The sequence below is a fragment of the Arvicola amphibius genome, chromosome 10 (assembly GCF_903992535.2).
Source record: "Arvicola amphibius chromosome 10, mArvAmp1.2, whole genome shotgun sequence".
NCBI lineage: Eukaryota > Metazoa > Chordata > Mammalia > Rodentia > Cricetidae > Arvicola > Arvicola amphibius.
The window spans coordinates 92,432,662-92,455,495 of NC_052056.1; the positions used below are offsets into that span (position 1 = coordinate 92,432,662).

Here is a 22,834-nt window from a genome sequence, read left to right on the forward strand (position 1 = left end):
GATGGCCATTTAACCATGAGGACCCAAATGTGGATCTCCAGCAGCCACATAAAGAGTAGGGTAGGGCAGGCTCACTGCAATCCCAGTGTTGAAAAGAAGGAATCGTAGGGTTCACTAGCTACCCAGTGCATGCAATCAGTGAGCTCCAGTAAGACCTGTCTCAAAAAGACAGAATGGAGCAGTGGTGGCGCACGCCTTTAATCCCAGTACTCAGGTGGCAGAGGCAGGCGGATGAGTTTTGAGGCCAGTCAGAGCTACGCAGGAGAGATGGCTCAGTGGCTAAAAACACTGCACTTCCAGGAGACCTGAGTTTGATTCCTAGCACCCACACTCCAACTGTTGTTTTCTTTTCTTTTCTTTTGAATTCTTTGGAAGCCTGCCTCCCAGCTCCCAAATAAATATAGAGACCTCTTCTTACTTATAAATGGCCAGACTTAGCTTGACTTGCTTTTAGCTGCCTAAGAAGAGACACAAACTATTGTACAAAGTGCAAGGTGAACCAACTCCACCAAGTTGTCCTGTCCAACCCACAAAAGTTCTCAAACCCACAAACGTACATGGTACGTACATAGAAACACAGTGTTTTTAAAAGATGAAAATACCATTATATAATGTATTTTTCTCAAATTGTAGAGTGTTGTGCTTTTACCATAGCAAAAACAGAAATAATCCTCCACCGTTTTTCTGAGTGTTTCAATTTCGACAGCATCCACACTCATCCGATTCGCCTGGGTTGTAGCTCTCATCTTGTGCATCTCTGCAGCCTTTTCTTCTTCCTCAACGCCTGTAAAATAACCAAGGGGCAAAGGCTCATACCCACTGTCCTGGATTGAGTCTCTGTTGCTGGAACAGACACCATCATGGAAGGGAAGACTTCATCGGCTTACAGCCAGCTGACAACTCGTCATTAACAGAACCCACAGCAGAGGCCATGGAGGGACAGCGCTCGCTCACTTGCTTCTCGGCCTCCTTTCTTACACACCCCAGGACCGCCTGCTCAGGGCGGCACCACAGTGGGCGGAGCCTCCCATATTAGACATCAATCAAGAAAATGCCCTACAGATAGACATGGTCACTGGGGGCAGTTACTCAATTGAAGTTCCCTCTTCCTGGGGAATTGGTCAGGATCAAGCTGACACACATTAGCCAGCACAGCCACCTCTTTCTACTTGGCCTTTAGTAGAGTACTTTTGTTAAGCCTTTTTCTTCCAGTCTTCCTTCCCTTTTGCATTCCCACCTCGTTTTTGAGCTAAGATATCACAAAATTGCCTAGTTCTGCCTCAGTGTAGCCTATGGAGCCACCAACGGTCCCAAAATCTCAGCCATCCTCTAAGCACTGGGTTTACAGGCATGGCCCACCATGCCCAGGCTCTATACTGTTATAAAAATTCAAGTGAAATAAAAATGAGGGGAATTTTGAAAACAAAAATTTAGAGCTGGAGCCAGGCGGTGGTGGCGCACGCCTTTAATCCCAGCACTCGGGAGGCAGAGGCAGGCGGATCTCTGAGTTCGAGGCCAGCCTGGTCTACAAGAGCTAGTTCCAGGACAAACTACAGGGAAACCCTGTCTCGAAAAACCAAAAAAAACCAAAAAAAAAAAAAAAAAAAAAAAAAAAAAAAAAAAAAAAAAAAAAAAACTGGCAAACTCAGGAAGGCTAAGAGCACTTGCTGCTCCTCCAGAGAACTGGAGTTAGTTTCCAGCACCCACGTGGAGCTCACAAACATCTGTAACTCCCGTTCCAGGGGGTCTGGTGCCCTCTTCTGGATCTGCAGGCAAGGTACCAGGCTTGCATGTGGTGTGCATACACAGCTGGAGACAAAACACGTATGCACATAAAATAAAACAAATAAACCTTAAAAGAAGAAGAAAACACTGGTGGGCTGGAGAGATGGCACGGTGGTTAAGAGCAATGGCTGCTCTTCCAGAGGGCCCAGGTTCAATTCCCAGCATCCACAAGGCAGCTCACAGCTGTCTGTAACTCCAGTTCTTGGGGATCCGACACTCATACAGACAGACGTGTATGGTGCAGAAGTGAAGATATAAGAATCTTGAAGCATAGCCGGGCGGTGGTGGCTCATGCCTTTAATCCCAGCACTCGGGAGGCAGAGGCAGGCGGATCTCTGAGTTCAAGGCCAGCCTGGTCTACAAGAGCTAGTTCCAGGACAGGCTCTAGAAACTACAGGGAAACCCTCTCTCGAAAAACCAAAATAAATAAAAAAAAAAATTTAGAGCTGGGCATGGTAATGCACGCCTTTAGTCCCAGCACTTGGGAGGAAGAGTCAGGCGGATCTCTGGGATTTCGAGGTCAGCCTGGTCTACAAAGTCAGTTTCAGGGCAGCCAGGGCTCTGTTACACAAGAGAAACCCTGTCTTGAAAAGTCAAAAAATAAGTAAATAAATAATGATAATAAAATAAAAACTTAGCTGGGCGAGGTGCCTTACACCTGCAATCCCAGCCGGTGGGGGGGCTGAGGCAGGAAGACAGAGGATAAATTCCTGACACCGTAAGGCAGCTGAAAACCCTGGAAATGCCTGCTCCGGGGATCCGGCGCTCTCCGGGCTGTGGTGCGGCATGTAGGTGGTACACGGACACAAAGGCAGACAAGAAAACTCATACACAGAAAATAAAAACAAATGCATCTATCAAAGAAAAAAAATTGGCTGAGAGCCGTGACACTACATGAGACCACAGCGCAAGAAAACAGAGGGCTGGGAACATAGCTCTCAGTGCCAATCATGCACAGAGCTCTGGGTTCAGTCTCCAGCGCTCCTGTAACCCCAGCAGTGGGGAGAGAGAGAACCCAGGGCCTTATTTTTTGTAGTTGTTGGCTTTTTTGTTTTTTTTTTTTGTTGTTGTTGTTGTTTTGTTTTTTGTTTTTCAAGACAGGGTTTCCCAGTAGCTCTGGAGCTCTGTAGCCTAGGCTCATCTGGAACTCACAGAGATCTGCCTGCCTCTGCTTCTGGAGTGCTGGAATTAAAGGTATGTGCCACCACCGCCCAGCTACCAGGATCCTATAAAATAAATACCCAGCTTGGACTCCTAGCTTTAGGCTTCTCCTGTTGCAAATGTAAAAAGTTTTTACTTTCCTGTTCTCAAGAGGATAAAAAGGGTTTAAATTAATCTGGTGACTCAAGACAGGCCACTGCTCTGCACACCAGGAGTGACTCCTAGGGGAGCACAGGATCCGGTGTCACTGCTCCCAGTGCTGCTTTTTCACCTCGGAAACCCACCGCGAGGCCTGCCCTTGGCCTGGTCACAATGGCCAAGAGTTATCCAGAGATCAGGACAGTTACCTTCTGCCCCATCAGAGTTTCAGACCTCTGTGACTACTTTCTATGTTTCAGCTCTACCTGTTGCGACCAGGAACCCTTGGCCTCATGTCTGTACTGTGAGATCTAATAATGAAGGTGGATCTGGAAAGCCAATTCTGTTGAAAACGGGCAGAGCATCAGCGGCCCAAACGTAGGCCCAGTGTGTGCCTGAAACCCTGACGGCCAAGTCTAAGAGGACCCCATGAGCTGCATGGAACTTGTCTCGGTTAGATGACACTAGACTAAAGCCATGCCACAGCTGTGAAACTCGCACCACCAGGATCTATCACCTCAAATGCCTTCCGCCTGCCCATCTAGAGATCAGACAGGAATGTGATAGGAACCAGAGACAAACCTGTGTTGGAGGACCAACCCCATCTGTGAGTCGTGGCTGAAAATGGGCTACAGTCCTGGTCTGTGAAGTTTCAGAGGGAAACTGGAGAGTCCCTTAGAGACTCTACAGGGAATTTATAGGATATTTTGAATTAAGAATCTGTGACTCGCCAGGCATGGTGGCACACACCTATAGTCCCAGTAAATGGGGCTGCAAACGCCTGTCATAGCTTGTGTGCTTTCATCAAGCGTTCTGAGCACTGGTGGCACCAAAAACATCTCGGAAAGCAGAGTTAAAGGAGACCTCAGCCTAAGTCTCCATGGCCAAAGGACAGTATGACCCCCCAAGAAAGACTAAAGATGGAAAAAAGGGAGCTGGCGGGAGACCTACACAGGTAGGTGTGGTAATCCTACTAAGTCTGGCATCTCTGTGGGACCAGCTGCTCCCTACTGACAGACTGGCCATGTCATCCAAATGGACGAGGGATACAGGGAAGGAATGGGCAACCCATGCTCAAGACTTTGGTTTCTTTCCTCTCTATCTCACTACAAAGGGGGCAAACTGGTTCCAAGATTCTTCGAAGGTTGCCCCTCACACATGGAGAATTAGACCCGCAGAGCTCTTGTCAGCAGGCAAGGACCCAATATCCCCTGGGATGCTCCCCCTGCAGTTTAGACACACCACATGCATAGAGTCTTCTCATGAGCACAGATAAGACAGGGCGTGACATGCTTCCCAGCAGTTGGTCACCCCAAGCCTAGTCAGGGCTCAGGTTAGACATATGTAAAGGCAGACACTTCTATTAGCTGGCTCCTCCTTTTGATCACGGATGTTTACTACCTGTGGTAGTTTGAATGAGAATGGCCCCCATTGGGCCATATGATTGAAAGCTTAGTTCCCAATTGTGGAACTGTCTAGGAAGGATTAGGAGGTGTGGTCACATAAGGACATTAGAGGTGTGTCATCAGGAGTGGGCTTTGAAGTTGCAAAATCCCACGCCAGACCAGGGCCCGGTCTCAGTCAGTCAGTCAGTCTGTCTCCCCCCCACTCCCGCTCTGGCACAGCCTGCAGCTTGCAGATAAGATATGCACTCTCAGCTGTTGCTCCAATGCCTGCTTGCCAGCATGCATGCAGCCACACACCCAGCCATGTTGATCATGGACTAACCCTCTGAGACTCTACAAACCCCCAATTAAATGTGTAAGCTGCCTTGGTCATGGTGCTTTATCACTGGAGAAAAACAATAAAAACCCAGTAACTAAGACAGTACAACTCACTATAAAAGTCAGACGCTGAAAGGAAAGCTTATCAATACCCATCCCGATGAAAGACTTAACAGATAAGACTACTCATCTGGAAAAATCTACGCTGGCTAGAAAGAGGTCAGACAGGGGCTTTGGGTTTAGTCAGCTGTCCTCGGACTCACAGTGTAAAGCATTTGGTTCAGTTTTACAGAGGAACAAACACCTTTTGTGCATTTAGGTCATTGAGACCTAAAGCATGGTTATGGCAGATCACTCTTTGTACTATATAAAGACTGCCTTGCCTTTCTATACGGTTTACCTGGGAACATAGTTTGACTGTATACATGTGCACAGAAACTACTGATTTACCATTTAGGAAGTTTGGGTTCAATGTGTTTTATTAAGGTGGTGCTACATAGCACTATTTTCCAAGCCAAACAACTGCCATGACGTCCGCTGTAGTGACCTGCAAAAAGACCGTCACAGCCAGGCCTGCTGACTGCTCATTGGTTATTTGTCTCGCAAACAGCAGGATGCTATACCAGAAAAGGAACCTGGGGAACTTAAGCAAATTACAAGAGTCTGAACAAGTTATAAAAGGTAAACAAAAGGTCAAAACGTTGATGTCAAACCTCTGCTTGCTGCTAAACCTTAGCGAGTATTGGTCTACTCTCAGTAACAATTACAAGGACTGGTTTACAGAATCAAACTTAATTGTTTCATTTTTGCCCAAGCTTTATCTAAATATTTCACAAGCGTTAAAAGGACCAGACTGGTGTAATTCCTTCTGGGTTTTCAATAGCCATATTTAGAGACTATACTAAGGTGGTCAGAAGGACCAAAAGGGAGACTATTTTTCCTCTTGCTTTCCAAAGCAAGTCAAACAGATCCCAGGTTTAGGGCATCTCTCAAAATATCCTATAATTGAGGGTAGTCATAGCTGGGCAGAGTAATGCACACCTTTAATCCCAGCACTGGGAGGCAGAGGAGGACCTGGTCTACAGAGCAAGTTCCAGGACAGCTAGGACTATTACACAGAGAAACCCTGTGGTCAAAATTTCCAAAAAAAAAAAAGTTTGTGTAGAGTCGCCTGTTCTCTTGTTCAGAGAGGTCATGGAGACCCCACCAGTGTCCAGTCTACAAAGAGGAAGGTCAATACAGAAGAAAATTTCCTTCGGTGATTTCAAGCCAAGCCATGGTCAAGTGAGGCCTTTGACTCTCCTCACACAGCTGGGGTGACTGCTAATAGGCAGAAGTTCCTCTAAAGCCCAATTTGATCCTGCGGACCAGATCCTCAAGTGACCTTGACAATAAAAAAATATAAATGTGATTAACGTTGGCTACCTATGTGGTCTTTATCACCCAAGCAGAAAAGTATAGCCAAGGAGTAGTTTTGTTTTTTCGAGACAGGGTTTCTCTGTGTAGACCTCCAGAATTAAAGGCATGTGCCACTACCACCCACTGACATGTTTCTTTAATGGTTTAAGGAATCACATTCCCTGGGCATTAGGATTAAATCCATTGAGATGTTATTTAAGCAACTATTTCTCCCTAATGACTTTCTTCTTGAGAAGAATGCTACTCAGAAAATAGGACATCATGATCTAGTTTACTTCAACACTGCAGAACCTACCTAGAGCCCAAAGAGATAGACCACTACTGTGTCTTCTGTAGAAGCTGTAGGGAAAAGGCCTCACACTGTGATGCTAGCCACCCCAACAGTTACCAAAGTACCTGAAAGCAGATCCTGTACCTACCTCAAGACCAGCCTAGATGGTTGCTAGTAGCATACAGGACTTCACTAGGAACAACTGTCCTAGCTGGGCTACATTGTACTAACTGCTAGCATTCTCTTCTCTACTCCTACAGTTGGTCCTGAAGAGGGAGATTAAGATGCACTGCCTGCCACAATGTTGCCACACCTGAACCTTCCCAAGAGCCACCAAGTTAAGACTGCTTTCTCCTGAACCTACACCCCACAAACTCCACCATGAGGCAGCTAGAGGCCACTACTCTGTCCGCAAAGAGCAGGGAGGGGGAAATGAGGGAAGTTAGAGGAACATAGGTAGGCAGGTCCTGAGATGCTGGGTCCTTGTTCCCAGAAGACAAGACGACTGCAGAGAAATGTGGGGGAAGGCCTGGAGGCTGCTGCCTAAACAGGACCAGGAGGGGGAAGGGGAGACCAAGAAGCCCTATAAAAAAACCCAAACCAGTTGTCTATCCCTTAACAGGCCCAGAGCCTTAGGCTTCCCAGAGCCTCGATCTCTGCAGCTTGACCTTTTGTCTTCCAGAGTTGTTCAGCTTTGCCCGCTCTTATAGCAAATGCACTCAGCAACCCCACAGACAACTACCAGCACCCTTCTCACACTGCCTTCTACATGACCACTGTCAGGGACTTGTCTTGAACCACGCCTAAAAACACATCAGAGGGTCTTGTGTCTTTTTCTGGCATAACTCACTCTTAGAAAGTTTGAGAAGTCTTATCTATAAATAATTATATTTAAAATTTACAAACTACACAAGATAAAAACACTCTACTTGCCAGGCAGCGATGGTGCATGCCTTTAATCCCAGCACTCAGGATTAAAGGCGGAACTTGCCCTGCGGATCAAAGGCCAGCCTGATCTACAGAGCAAGTTCCAGGAATGGCTCCATAGCTACTGAGAAATTCTATCTCGAAAAAAAAAACAACTACACTTACAATATTTTACAAAATCTTTTTGGAAATCTTTTCTGGTATTGACAAAAGCGCGTCCTCTTTCGGTTCCAACAACAAACACGTCCGTCTCGTACACGGCGATGCAGGCCACCTCAGCCTTGGACTTGGCCAGCTCTTTACACTGAAACAGAAACAGTCAAAGTTATAGTACATGTAGCTATTTAAAAGCACCATTTCTTTTCTAAAACTCTAACACGTAAACCATCTTAATATTGTGAATTAGAGGCCAGCCTAGTACACAAAGCAAGTTCCAGGACCACGAGAACTGTTACACAGAGAAATCCTATCTCAAAACCAAACAAGGAATATGAATGAGAGCAGAAAATACTTGAGTGTTTAAGTCCAATTCCTCAAGAAACTAGCTTACAATTTGTAGACCTGCACTTTCGAGGCCTGAGGGAGGCAGGGTCCAGAGGGTCAGTGCCACTACATCGGGAAGGACTGATACCCTCGACAGTGAGGTGATGCTAGGTGAGTAGGAGCCAGAGAATTAGTGTCACCATCCTGAGAGGAGCTCTCAAGCCACCTGTAATGGCCACAATGCAATTCCACTCAGAAGGTTTGTTTTTCTTTTGCTTCTTTGGAGTTTTTCTTAGTATACTGAAACAGGGCTCCTTAATTGGTCCAGCTATGCTACAACCCAAGATCTTCCTGCCTCAGTTCCCAAAACACTAGGGTTCCACTCAGATTCTGATTGGCTTTGTTAAAGCTACTCCAATAAGATTAAGTATTTTTAAGAACCTGAGGGCAGGGAATGTGCAAGGCACAAGGCTGGAGCCATGCCTAGCCCCAGCACAACGTTCTTAAACATCAAAAAAATGACTTGAAAGCTCAAATCTTGGAGCGGGAGGATGTGGCTCAGCTGCTAAAGTGCTTGCCTTCTATAATCCTAGAAACTGGGACAAAATGATCAAAAATTGCAAGGTCAGCTGGCCTCAAAAAAAAAAAAAAAGTACTGAGGCCTAGGGGTACAGAAGAGTGTTGGCCTAGCATAGACAAGGACCTAGGTTTAAACCCCAGCACCACAATAATTAACTAATTAGTTAGTTTCATAGAAGCACAAGCATCTTCTCTAGAAGCCCAATCCTCTTCCACTCTGAGTAGAACGCTGGCAGAACTACCGGTGTCTCACCATGGACTCCAGGGCAGACATGAGGAACGTCACCACCATCCTGCTCTCCGAGGACTCCTCATCTTCAGCAGGCAGTGTGGACATCGCTACTTGGGCCATGATTCCTGCACAAGAAACACATGAGAAAGTGAACATGGGAAGGCATCCCCAGGGATCCGTCACAGCCCGTGTCACTTACAGCTTCACGTTTGCTTCATGGTTACAGCTTCATACTTTCTATAAATAGGATATACGTTTAACTTTCCATAGCGTGTCATTTCCACAAAATTAGCTTAGATCACACTCCAACCAAACCCCGCGTGACATCTACCCAGACAGAGAGAGCAGGCACAGTTCATGATCCAATTCAGAGGAAAGCAACCAACTCTCCCCGTGTGTGGAAATAGGAGGAGCAGGTAGCAGTACTGAGGCTGCTGGGCACCAGGTAGCGCCTACAGCTCCTCTGCAACACAGTGTGGTTATCACTTCAGACACACTCTTGGTCTATGGTGTCAGCAAGAAGGCTCATTCGGCCAGGCAGGCGAAGGCGCGTGCCTTCAATCCCAGCACTCGGGAGGCAGAGGCAAGCGGATCTCTGTGAGTTCAATGCCAACCTGATCTAGAGAAACCATGTCTCGAAGGGAAAAAAAAAAACATAAAACAGATGTCAAAAAGATTAGAACCCTTGAAATTGCTGGGCAATGGTGGCACATGCCTTTAATCCCAATACTCATGGGGTAGAGGCACGTGGATCTCTGAGTTTGTGGCCAGCCAGGTCTACAGGGCAAGTTCCAAGGTGGCCAAGGGGACATACAGAAACCATCTCGAAAGACCAAAAAAAAACAACTAACCAAACAACAACAACAAAACCAAAGAGATTTATGTAATTCAGCCATTCCACATTTGGAATTGTAGGCTTACATCATTTTTTGTTTTTGTTTTTCCAAGAATGCTCTTTGTAGACCGGGCTGGCCTTGAACTCACTGAGATCTCACTGAGATCTACCTGCCTCTGCCTTCCGAGTGCTGGAATTAAAGGTGTGCACCACCACCTGGCACACTCTTAACAGTCTAACAGTGGCACGCTCCAAAGCTAGCAGTATGTGAACAGATGGAATGCAAGCTACCCGCAGAGAGCACTGGTCTTTAAAAGAGGGCGACGGGACTGGAGGTGCAGCTCAGATGCTCAAGTGCTGACCTGGGCTCCGCCCCAGTGCCCTGCACAGCTGTAGTCCCACCACTAAGAGGAGGAGCAGGAGGATGGGAGTTCAATGTCACAGTAAATTATGGACATAGTAAATTAGGGCCTGCCTAGGCTAATGACCCTGTCTCAAAAACAAAAGAAAGAAAATTCTGATGTATAGTAGTTTGAATGAGAATGGCCCCCATAGACTCATCTATTTGAAGGCTTGGTCCCTAATTGCTGGAACTGTTTGAGAGGGATTAGAAGGTGTAGCCTTGTTGGAGGAGGCGTCATTAGAAGCAGCCTTTGAGAGAGACTTCACATGGAAGTTGCCTCGGTGTTTTCCATAGCAGTGGGAAAGTAACTTATTCGTGCTACAGCACAGAAGAACCTTGAGAGAGGACCGCAAGTGAAATAAGTCAAGCACTAACAGCAAGTGCTACAAGTCTAGTCCCAAAGGGGGTCTAGAAGAGTCAAATCGTAAGTAGAAGTAGAATGGAGGCAAGTGGGGACAGAGGGGAGACACTGAAAAGACTAAACTTAACTGAGGTGCCATTGTGAAAGTCTGGTCCCACACAATGTGAACAGTTAATAGTTAATGCTGGGGAGCCAACACTTGGAGAACAGTCAAGGTGGAACTTTTATGACGCTACCTGGACAAAGTCAATTCAGAAGCAACAATAAAGACACCACAGACACTCCATTAGCACGTGGCAGAGACAAAGGACAATCTGAGGTAAAATTTAAACCAAATACTCTAAAATTGATTTTCTATAAATAGTATGTAAATCACATGCCTGTTAACATTACCCCTTTCAAGTTTACATAGATTCTATTTTAAGCAACAATTTTTATCATAAGGAGAGCTTAAGGAAGGATGACTGAAATATTATGTCATTCTAAAGCTGCCCCATGCATGTGGCTGTGTTGCAGCTGAGAAGCACCTGTGCAAGGGGCCAGGGCTGCAGGGAGCACTTTCAGCTCTGCTCTGCAGGATGCGCAGGAGAATTCTCCCTCGCTCCTAGAGGAAGACTGATTCCTACTAGCAAAGGCTGGGGTCTGACCAAGCACTCACTTCTACCCGCTTAGGAGAAAGCCTTTGTACTGAAAACCAATGCACCTCCAGCCCCACCTCACGTTTGCAAACACACACAAGCAACCCTGTCTCGAAAACCAAGGCCCCCATGGTGACTGGGGCAGGAGATGGAGCCACAAGCCAGCAAAGAGCGCACTGAACTCTTTTCTCCAGTTAAACCTATGTAAATATAGGCTGGACAGAGGCAGGATAAATAATTGTTTTTCCATAATCGCAGATATTCACTTAAAATATACTTCAGTATTCCTGAAAACTCATATTCTTTCTTCTAAAGCTCACTTTTTAAACTTCCCAGCAATCAATCAATCAATGAAGAAATGAGATGTTCTCATCTCACACACGCAGGGCTCTGTCAAAGCCATGTGGTCCCGACTGGAATCAGAACAAGAAACTAGGACTTCAGGACTCACTTGCCAAAAACCTGCCCTAAAGTCACCTTGATGTGCTTTAAGAAACCGGGGAACCTTTAATGTCAGCACTCAAGAAGCAAAGGCAGGCAGATCCCTGGGAGTGAGATCCAGGCCAGCCAGGCTTCACACCGTCTCAACTAGAAAAGGGAGACATGAGCAAAACATATTACATGTGAGGCAAGCAAGCATGAAATTCTCAAATAAAGGACTGTATTTACTTTTTGTGTAATGGAAGACAAACGCCACCCCATCACAGCCCACAGTGCCACCCACCCCCTGCTGCTAACTTCATTAGTGGAACTACTCAGGAGGGGAGCAACAGAACCCTGGAAGGGAAGGTGCTGTGGAGCTGACTCAAGTCCAGCTGGACTAGAGGACAGAGAAGACTTTTGTCAGGGGCTCTATTACCTCACTGACCTGATCTTTGTTGCCCCAAGAAGCAATTTCCTGAGCAGTCTTCATATGCCGGCCATTTACGGGGGCCCTCACCTGGTGGTGGTGTCCCCTCCCCACCTTTTCTCAGAAACTGTGGAGTCTGGGGCAGCACCCAGGTGTGTCTCTATAAACAAAGGGGCTGGCTGAGCCTTCATAATCCTTTCAGTGTGAGTCCTTGGGCTCCATCCCAGGGCCATCAGGAAAGGGGTAAATGAACTCAAGAGAGAAGGCAGAGACAGGACATCAGACCTCCACTTGCTGGAGGGGTCCCAGGAGGCTCCTCAGGGCGTGTGCATCTCCCACACTGCTGAGGAGGTGGTGTAGGAAGACAACCACCATCCCAGGCAGAGAGCCAACCCAGAGTGCCCCTCCAGTGTGGGAGCCAGCACCACATGCAGTTAATTATATTTAAGCTAAGATGACCTCGGGACCTCTAGCCACTGCTCAAGCGCAGAAGAGCTATCTGCGCCGTATCTAGATACAGCATTCTCACCACCACAGAGTCCCGCTGGAAGGCTAAGAGACCTTGCTGTATAGAACACATTGGCTTCCATCCTCACAGCCCCTGGAGGCACCGTGGGGGTAGCTGTGCAACAGAAGGAGTTAGGCAAAGGTTGAAAAACAAAGACGCTCAGCCAGTAAGGGAGTCTCTCATCTCAGTGACAATGTTCTCTACAGGTTTAGTGGCACAGAACACCCACAGAAAAAGATGGAAACGGACAGGCTGTCTGAAAAGAGACCACAAATACAGCTTCAAGTCATGTGTCAGAGGAAGGTGACAAACAGCCAAAGCCTAAAGGGCTGGGGATGGAGCGCGGAGCTAGCAGATTGGTGACCTGGTCTCAGGGGTTAGTGGGTGTCCACATTTTCAAAGAACTGTAAGTACCTACCTACGGGCATAGCAGTCTAACAAATACTGCCACGGAGTTCCCAAATCTTAGTAAAAGTACCTTGACTTTTTATATATTTTAAAGATTCTATTTCTTTAGAGAGAGAATGTGTGCACGTGCAGTTTCTCTGTGTATGTATCTGTACCTGTTAGGGTGCCTGAGGAGTCTAGAACAGGGCATTAGAGGCCCTGAAGACGGAGTTCCTGGCAGGTGTGAGCCACCCAGTAAGGTTCTCTGTAAACAGAGTAGCTAGCCCTCTTAACCACTGAGCGACATCTCTGGCCCCTATTTCAACGTTTTTAAAGTTCTCAGGACTGAAACCAACAGTACGGGCATCTTCATAGCTGGTATGTGATCATTGTACCAGGAACGTATAAACACACTAACTCCATCAGATTTAACAACGTTGAGGGGAGGCTTTCTAAAGCTTCTTCACCCAGACTGTTGCCCATTGTAAACATGATGCCGTGCAATGCCCGGTGGTGGTTTTACTATTTGTATAAACTGCCAATCATTCCCAACTCTTGTTCTTTGAATTCTGGAAATGTTAAGGGATGTTAACGCCTTTGCTGTTTGGCTCTGGGTTTTGTTTTCACATTCACTCATTACTCACTGTAGTTAGGTGTGCCACCATGGGTAGGTGGAGGTCAGGGGGTAAACTGTAGTCATGTTTTCTCCTCCCACCATGTGGGCCCCAGGGACCCAACTCCAGTTACCAGGCTTGGTGGCAGGTGCCTTCACCTGCTGAGCCATCGTGCTGACCTAATTCCCAGTGTGTTTAGTCTATTATTTATTTGCGTTTTACCCGTATGTATACATGTGTGTGCCTGTGGTAATCAGAAGGTCACATCCCCTGGAACTATGCTTATAGTCAGGTGTGAGCTCCCATGTGGGCGCTGGAAATCAAACCAGGGTCCTCAGAACAGCTATCAGTACTCTTAACCACTGAGCCCTCTCTCTAGCCCGTAATTCTGATTTTTTTAATTCAACATTACTTTTGTTTGAAGTGATTTGATATCTGCTTAAAACAGTGACATATTTACTTATGCTATTCTTTGCTGATTCTTGAGTCTCAAATATCCCCCCTGCCTGACATCAATCCCGCAGAATTTCCTTCCAGTGACAAACTCTGCTTTTGTTTGCTTAAACTTCTTTCTTCTTGAGGGCATTTTTTCTGCAATGGAAACTCGGCCTAACAGTTATTTCCCTCTGCACACTGCAGCCATTTCACCTCTTTGAGAGTCGTCGTATTTTGTCTACCACTGCCGCCCCCGGGAAGTCATCTGCAGCGTCCTCCGAAGATGGTCCCCACGCAGCTAAGCCCTGCATGTTTCTGTGGTGCTATGTCTTTGCTCTCCGCAGTGTTACCATGTGTGTACGGCACATTTTCTCCCATTATTACTCGCAGGGCTTAAGTACAGGCTAGTGTCTGGTTGGGGGAGACTCAGCTGCCACCTCTCCAGACTCACACCTTGAACCACACACACAGGAGGCAGAGGTCATCCAGGGCCACACGGTGAGACCCCCACTCCCCTCCCCCCCCCCCCCCCCCCGCAAAAGGCTCAACTTTACCATACATTAGCCATCACTTTAGCCGAGGTCTCCGACCATCCTGTTACGGCTCATTTTTCCTCTCTAGCTGAACTACATTTCTTCTAGCTCACCCTCCATTCACTATTCCTTTGTCAGTTATGGTCTCCTACCCTTAAAAACATGTTTTATTTGTTCAAACCTAAAAGGACATTCACAAGTCTCTGGTAACTAAGATCTCTGGCTTTGGTCTGTTATTTCTAGTGGCTCTTGCTCATATTTCCTGTATTTATGTACTTGTTTAATTTTTATCTTTATGTGCTGATTACCTTGGATTTTTGTTTTGTTTTATTTTCGAGACAGGGTTTCTCTGCAGCTTTAGAGCCTGTCCTGGAGCTAGCTCTTGTAGACCAGGCTGGTCTCGAACTCACAGAGATCCGCCTGCCTCTGCCTCCCGAGTGCTGGGATTAAAGGCGTGCGCCACCACCGCCCGGCTACCTTGAATTTTTTTAACGCTATCTATAATTTCCTCCTGGAGTCGCCACAGCTGAAGTCTGGAGCACCCACAAACAAGGATCCTCCATCGCCCTTACCTACTTGCATCTCACCTGAAGGGGTGTCCTGTCTAAACAACGAGCTCAATGCATGTGCTGATTTCTGAACTTCCTACCCCAAAGCACTTTCCAAACAAGAGCATGGTAGGCAGTTGTGTTTCTATTACAGGACCTCTGACTTCCCTTGAATGACTGTCCTGTGCGGGAGAATGGGATCAGAAATGCACTCCACCACCAAGCTGCGCCTCTCTTCCACTTCTCTCCACAGACCACTCTATGGTAACAATTTCTTAGGTTTTTTAAAAAAGCTTAGATTTTTTTATTATGTGTATGAGTGTTTTGCCTGTGTGTGTGTGTGAGTGAGTGTGTTTGTGTGTGTGTGTGTGTGTACATGCCCATGGAGTCAGAGGAAGACATCAGATTCCCTAGAACTGGAGTTTCAGTTGTTAGCCAAAACATAGGTGCTGGGAATCAAACCTAGGTCTTCGAGAAAAACAAGTGTTCTTAGGCACTGAACCAACTCTCCAGCCTTGCTGTAAATACTTTTATTGTTAGATAACAGTATGAATTATTAGGCAGGTCTTAGATAGTGAGGTTACAAATTCCCTACTCAAGCCAACTTAAGTGTAAAAGCAGTTTTATTATTGTTAGTATCTCAAAGTTCCATGGATCCCACATACAGCCAGGTTCAAGAACACAAAACATATTGTCTGTCTTCGCCATTCCCACCCAAGCACAAGCAAGAACCTCAGGTAACAAACTTGCCAATACTTCTACTGTGACCCCAAGGCAAAAACAAGGTGTTTGTTAGTCCGGAGCCTAGGCTGGGCCAATTTCAGTAGCTAGCCACAAGAAGGATTACCCGGGATGGGCTTGATCAGCACCAGCGTACTGCAAATCAGACAATTCTCACAAATCAAGGCCAGCAGCAGCATCATGGAAAAGGGATGGAAAAGCAGGCCAGGTTCACAGAAGACATCCTCCTCCTTCATCATCGCCATAGGGGACAGGGCAAAACCCTGCAGATCCTGGTTTGTTCCTGTTCACACACACCTAGGACAAAGTTTCATTGCGAACGAGGCACAGTGAGACTGACAGCCAAATGGGATCGTCTCTATGTACTCACCCTCAGGCCACTGTCATGGAAAGGAAGACTGGCCTGTGGTGGCTGGCATGCGCGCTCTTTGGCCAATTTTCACCACTGAACACAAAACATAGCCAATATCTGAGCTGCTGCCACCTCTGCAGTGGCATTTGGGTTCTGTAGTCCCAACTAGCTGCTGAATCTGTGTAGCCAGCCCTGAGTGGGGTAATAGGCACCTAGCCTGCTACCACAGCTGTGAACCCACGTCCAGGGTGAGTTTTCCACCCACAGGCTCACACTGTGGCCATGACATTAGCGTTCTGGAGAGCCACAAACATGGTGTTGATTTTCCTCTCCTTCTTCACCAACTAAGTTGTCAGATTCATGACAGTCTGGTCTGACTAGCCAGAACTTTCACCTGGTCACTTAGCAGAGGCCCCTTGAAGCTCCTCTAGCACATCCAAGCAGCCAGTAGTACTCTGAGCTTTGGGGCCATTATCAAAGTACATGAAGTTATGTGAACCCAAGTGGGGGGCCCAGGATTGGAGACCAGGGCAGCTAAGCAAACACTGGACACAGGGAGGATCCCCATCCAGTCTATTGGAGGCCACATCCTGCTACTGCAGGCCAAGCATCCTAGAAACTACCCACTGCTTGTTCCTGGCTTTTCCCACCCAGCAAACTCAAACTCCACAAGGCCAAGACAGGAGTAATGAGGCCACATGCCTCAGTGCCCCCAACCTGCCATCTCTTCTTTACCACTTACTCTCCGACCTTGGGCTTTGCATTATTGATTGCTTTATTCCCTCTTCACTTCCCTGCTATGGCTTCTCTGAGCTGCTGCTGTCTCAGCCCCAGATGGCGAATGTCTAACAGATGAGGTGCCTCCCCTCAGCCCTGAGAGCAGACACCACCCGTTCTCACAGCGCTGCTTCTCTCTCCTGTTGGCGGTTAGGATAAGGGTCAGGCTCGTCTGTGTCCTCAGAGTTCTCATCTGGTGTGCCTAAAACAAGCCAGTAATTAATTCCTTGTAATTTTTTTCTGACTATATTTTTGCTTTTATTGATCCTTGGTGTTAATATCAGTAGCACTAAAAAGGGAAAGAGAATTTTTATAGTGAACCAAAGGAAGAGAGCTTTGGAAGACTTTCACATGTTATCATCATTCTAACAGAAACAGATGGGAAGTGGAGAGGAGGCTCAAAGCAGAAGCACTGAGAGCTGGGTGGTGGCACATGCCTCTAATCCCAGCTCTCAGGAGACAGAGGCTGGCAGGTTGCTATGATTCTGGTCTACACACAGAGACCTTGTCTCAAATATAAATATGTACATATATATAAAATAAATTCCAAATTTTATCAATTCATTTAAGTCACTAACACAACAAAATTAAAAGGCTAAAAGAGACAAAAAAAAAAAACTGAGTAATTTGAACTACCACTTAATTATAAGGAAAAAAATGGGATCTTCAATCTCAAGAAACTTTTAATTTTTTTTTTAATGGTGTCAGATCCCCTGGAGCTGGAGTTGCAGACAGTTCTGAGCTGCCATGTGGAGGCTGGGATCCCAGGTCCTCTGGAAAAGCAGCCAGTGCTCCTAACCACTGAGTCATTTCTTCAGCCCCGAAACTTTTAATTTTTATAAAAGATATTTCAAAATGGCTAGTACTCAAAAAGTCAAAATCCATCTTCTAAAATGCCACCACTCACTTTGTTCTAAAACAATGCCTAAACACAAAGATTAATAGTTAAGTCTGATGATATTCTAGCAAGTTCAGGCACACTGCAGTGTGGGGTTCTCAATCATGAAATATTATACTCCAGCAATCCGTCAGGCTGCCAAGCCTTCCTCCCCGAAACATCAAGGTGTGTGGTAGACACCCCTTGTTCTGTCTACAGTTACCAGGCATTGACCCAAAAGTACCTGCTCGTCATAACCCCAAACACCAACAAACACTGAGTGCAGTTTAGAAACAAACTTCCATTTGATCTATGTCCACGTGGTAATTTTTATTCAAACTGTGTTCATAAATTTGTATTTTTAGATGTGTTTAAGGTAATTTATTGATGCTATTGGAATCTTGACTTTTATTATAAAAGGCTGACATTTGCTTGAAACAGTTGGTAACCATGCTTTTCCTTGTAACTAAGAACAGCGGTAGGGATACGGTGTAACTAAGAACAGCGGTAGGGATACGGTGTAACTAAGAACAGCGGTAGGGATACGGTGTAACTAAGAACAGCGGTAGGGATACGGTGTAACTAAGAACAGCGGTAGGGATACGGTGTAACTAAGAACAGCAGTAGGGATATGGTGTGGCTCAATGACATAGCACTTAGGTCAGTGACGAAGCCCTAGGTTCCATCCCCAGCGCCCTAGAAAGGAAAAACATAGGAGTTAAACTACAGGCTTCAACACGCAGAAGCTGCCTGCTTCTGTTTTGCTTTGCAATGCTAGGAATCATACCCGAATGCCCATATGAAAGGCAGGTGCTCTGCCACCAGGCTACAGGCCAGCCCAGAACTCTGGCAAGGGGAATCCAGATCACCCAACTGACCAGACCCCTTCAGTTACCCATGATCTTTCAGACCCTGTACACTGTAAACTTATTGCCATCTTAAACTGGTTTCTGATTTCATTATCTACACCATTTATTTGAGAAAAAGGTTTTGAGGACTTAAGACAACACTATAATATTTAAATCCATGCACTGATCTCTTCTGTCCTCCTCAAAATTTTCAGCCTCTAATAAAAAGGCAAAATGGCTTAATTGAAAAGAAAGGGAAAATATTCAATTTTGGGGGTCCCTAAGTACTGTCCCTTCACCAAGTAAAACAGAAGAGCGTCCGCCTCAATCAAGAAAGACAATACTGACTCCAGACAAGAGGACTTCTCCCAACAGAGCTCAAAGAAAACACACCATGACGTCCAGCCCTAAACACTTCGTCAAGTCACAAGGAAGAAATGGACAAATCCAAGTTGACACAGATCCTGAAAAATGACTCCTATGGTCTTCAGAAGGTCAAAGATTGGAAATGTGGGTCAGTCAACAGAAAGCTTAGCTAGAGTAAGGGAGGCACTGGGTTCGATCCCTCCCAACCCCATCAACTGAGGTAGTACATGCCTGTAATACCAGTTCTTTGAGGGGTAAGGGACCAGAAATTCCCTAACTATGCATGAAGTTCCATCCATTGAACTGCACGAGATCATATCTTAAAAAAAATAGACAGACAGACAGACAGACAGGTAAATAGAAGGGGCACAGAACTCCAAAGCCAGAATTGGGAAGGCACTGTGGTAACTTGGGGGTGCTAAAGCAGAAGGTGTCAGGGAGTCTGAGAACAGCTACAAAGTGACTTCTAGCTCAGACTACGATAAGAACCTATCTTTTAAAAATAAACCACTCAAGAACTGCTGGGAAACGCAAGGTGTCCAAGCCAGCACTAGAGACACGGCAGCCCTGGGATGGACTAGGCTGCTTAAACCCAGACCCACACCACCCCACTCCCTTTCTTTAATGGGGTGAGTGTGACAGGGGAACTAAGACCCACTTGACAGCCAGGGCTGGCCTGGGAGTCACCATGTAGACCAAGTTGGCCTCAAACTCACAGAGATCTGTCTGCCTCAGTCCCAGCAGTGCTGGGATTAGATTAAAGGTGTGCACCACTACACACAGCAGGTCCCCTCTTTAATAAAAAGTAAAATTTTATGAAAAAGAATTATTTAAAATATATTTATTTGTTATCAGTAAAAGTTTAATTTGTATACCTACCTAAAATCTATACATGGGTCACATAAAGATTCTCAGGTAAAAAGGTTGTGAAGAGTAGGAAATTTAAGTAGCTCTGCTTTAAAGGCCAAGGTGAGATGAGAACCATTAAGCCCAAGTCCACTAATGAGGCAAACAGGATCCAAAAGGGAAATCCGATCTATCTAGAAGAATCAGGGAAACACTCAAGAAGACGCCCACAGCAGGTGTAGTAGCGTACATCTGTAACCCCAGCACTTGGGAGGTGAGGCCAGATTGTCGGGTTCAAGGCCATCCTCAGCTATAACAAGTTTGACGGGGGTTGGGCTATTTCAGGAGAAAGAAAAGAAAATCAACACCCACCCCAACTCACCCTTACTTACACACACACACACACACACACACACAGGTTTGGAGCCAGTGATCAATTTCCTGTATTGCTCTTACGAAGCCCAATTTGTTTTTTGAGACTGGATCTCTGTGGGGCTGGAGCTTGCACATTGGGCTGGCTGGCCAGGGAGCCCCAGGGGCCCACCTGTTCTACTTCCCAGCACTTGGATTATAAACACATGCAGCCTGCACATCTTTTTATCGTGGGTCCCAGGATCCAGCTCAGGCCCTCATGCTCACATATGAAGAACTTTACCACCATCTCCTCAACCCCAGAGTCCAGCATTCTGAACAACAGGAGCCTGCTCTGCCAACACACAAACAACGTGTCCTCTGACCTTACTCTACACATGCAAATCACCTGCATTTGAAGAACTGCATCCGGGTGAATTTTTTGTAGCCTAGAAAACGCAATAGCCAATGCAAGCACCCTTACCCTGGAATGTTACTAAGTACTTTATACTTTAAAAAACACTTTACAAAATGCCCACTAAGTTAAGCCATACTAAAGGAAACTAAGCAAACCTAAAGCACATCTTATGTGTCTTTTTATCTACGTACCTATAAACGAACTCCAAACCTGAACCCAATAAATTAAAAGTGGCTCAGCTCTCAGCCAGCTGCTTTAATTACTACTGCACTAAATAAAATAACCTATTTTCTGATGAAGCAGATAAATGGGGCACCATCAGAATGACATGCACAATGATTTGCTCACCTTATTCCAAATGCCTATCTTTAAAAATTTATAAACCAGGGACTTGTTTTGCCCAAGATCTAGACATGAGGCTCAGTGGTAGAGTCCCTGCCTAGTTAAATCCCCAGCACCACAAAATAAATAAATGAATGAATGAATAATAAAATAAAAAGACAATGCAGGGGATGGAGGGGATGGAGAGATGACTTAGCACCTAAGACTTTCTGCTCTTCTGGGGATCAGAGTTTGGGTCCCAGCACCCATGTAGTTGGGAGCTTTGTCACTGGGCACTATCTAAAGTGCTGTAGTCCTCCCTCTGAACTGATCTTTGATCATGCTGTGCCTCCGCTATGCCTCAACACAGCTCTTTCCAAAGTCTTACGCTGTGCGTTAGTAGTCATCTCGGCTTTCCGGGACTAGTGTGCATAGTGCTATGTTTACTTCCATTTCTTTTGCTTTTTAAATATACTTTAGTTTTTATACTTAACATTTCTTTTTTAATATTTATTTATTTATTATGTATACAATGTTCTGTCTGTGTGTATGCAGGCCAGAAGAGGGCACCAGACCTCATTACAGATGGTTGAGAGCCACCATGTGGTTGCTGGGAATTGAACTCAGGACCTTTGGAAGAGCAAGCAGTGCTCTTAACCGCTGAGCCATCTCTCCAGCCCCCTATGTTTAACATTTCTTAAAGCACAGAGCTGAATTTCTCATTTTTAAGATTTATTTTTATGCTGGGCAGTAGTAGTACATGCCTATAATCGCAGCGTTTGTGAGGCAGAGACAGACAGATCTCTGTATGAAGAACAGAGTTCCAGGACAGCCAACCCTGTCTCAGGAAGGGGGGGGTATTTTTATTTATGAGCAAATGTATGCCTATGTGTATGTATGTGTATGAAGAAGGTATCAGGTGTATGAAGAAGGTATCAGACACCCCAGAGCTAGAGAGAGTTACAGGCTGTGAGCTGCCCAACATGGGTGCTGGGAACAGAAACATGTTCTCTAGTAGAGCCCCACACTGGTATTTTGTAAACACTGGCTTTGAATGTTTAGATGTATACTTAGCCAACACAAACATTTCTTTGCTGTGAATGCTCTCTACCAAATCCTATATCCAGTAAATGTGGAGGCTAAAGTTAAGCCGTACTCAAGAGTCACTACTGAGAGTCACTGCATCCTTCTGCGTCTGTGATTGGGGCTGGCTGTGTGTAGAAGGCAGAGATCTTGCTCAAGAGCACCACCTGGGTCTGAGACAATCCTTCACTAGACCTGAAAGTCACGGCCTCAGTGAGAGTGGGTCAGCCCCAGGATGCTGCTGTAGCTGGCTTTCCTATGTGGGTGCCGATGAGCAAACCCCAGTCCGTATGCTTGCCTGGCGAGCACCTTAACAACTGAGCCAGCCCCCCTTTTCTGTGTATATGATTTGTTCAATGTGTGGTTGAATCCAACCTAATTTTATGTATTTGTTGTGAATAGTCTGCAAATAAACTGTCAAGTGAGAAGAGAAAAGGTAGAAGTAACGAAAGACTGCACTGGCAAATTGGGGGCTAGAAGTTAGGGTTGACACTCAACGCGGGAGCCTCTGCACTGTCGCAGCATGTGTGAGGACCCAGACCACCACTCGGAAAATGCAGGCTGGAGCTTCTTCCTCATGAAGGCGCCAATGCTTTCTTTTTTTGGGGGGGGGGTTGAAATAGGGTTTCTCAGTAGCTATGGAGCCAGTCCTGGAACTCACTCTGTAGACCACGCTGACCTCAAACTTAAAAGAGATCCGTCTGTATCTGCCTCCTGAATGCTAAGATTAAAGGTGTGCACCACAACCGCCCAGCAAGCCAACACTTCTTACATGGTGCTTCTATGCTAGTAAGAGATTTGCCCAGATCCATGCAAATTCTTTCCAAAGAAAACATTCAAACAAACAGTTGGGCATGATGGCACACGTCTTTAGTCCTAGCACTTGGGAGGCAGAGGCAGGTAGATCTCTGAGTTCGAGGTCAGCTTGGTCTACAGAGCTAGTTCCAGGTCAGCCAGGGCTACACAAAAACCCTGGGGGAGGGGGGCATGAAGTTAATGGATTTTATATTCTTAGTTTTTCTG

The 22,834-nt window shown here is 46.1% G+C and overlaps 1 protein-coding gene across 1 annotated transcript in view; it reads right to left on the bottom strand.

Annotated features, from left to right (window-relative positions):
* Gtf2i (general transcription factor IIi) overlaps positions 1-22,834 on the bottom strand; it is an 84,519-nt gene that overhangs the window by 56,970 nt on the left and 4,715 nt on the right. Inside the window, 3 exon segments of the mRNA XM_038344459.1 lie at positions 650-784; positions 7,591-7,729; positions 8,741-8,844. Coding sequence (XP_038200387.1) covers positions 650-784; positions 7,591-7,729; positions 8,741-8,839 — 373 coding nt within the window. The 5' untranslated portion in view covers positions 8,840-8,844.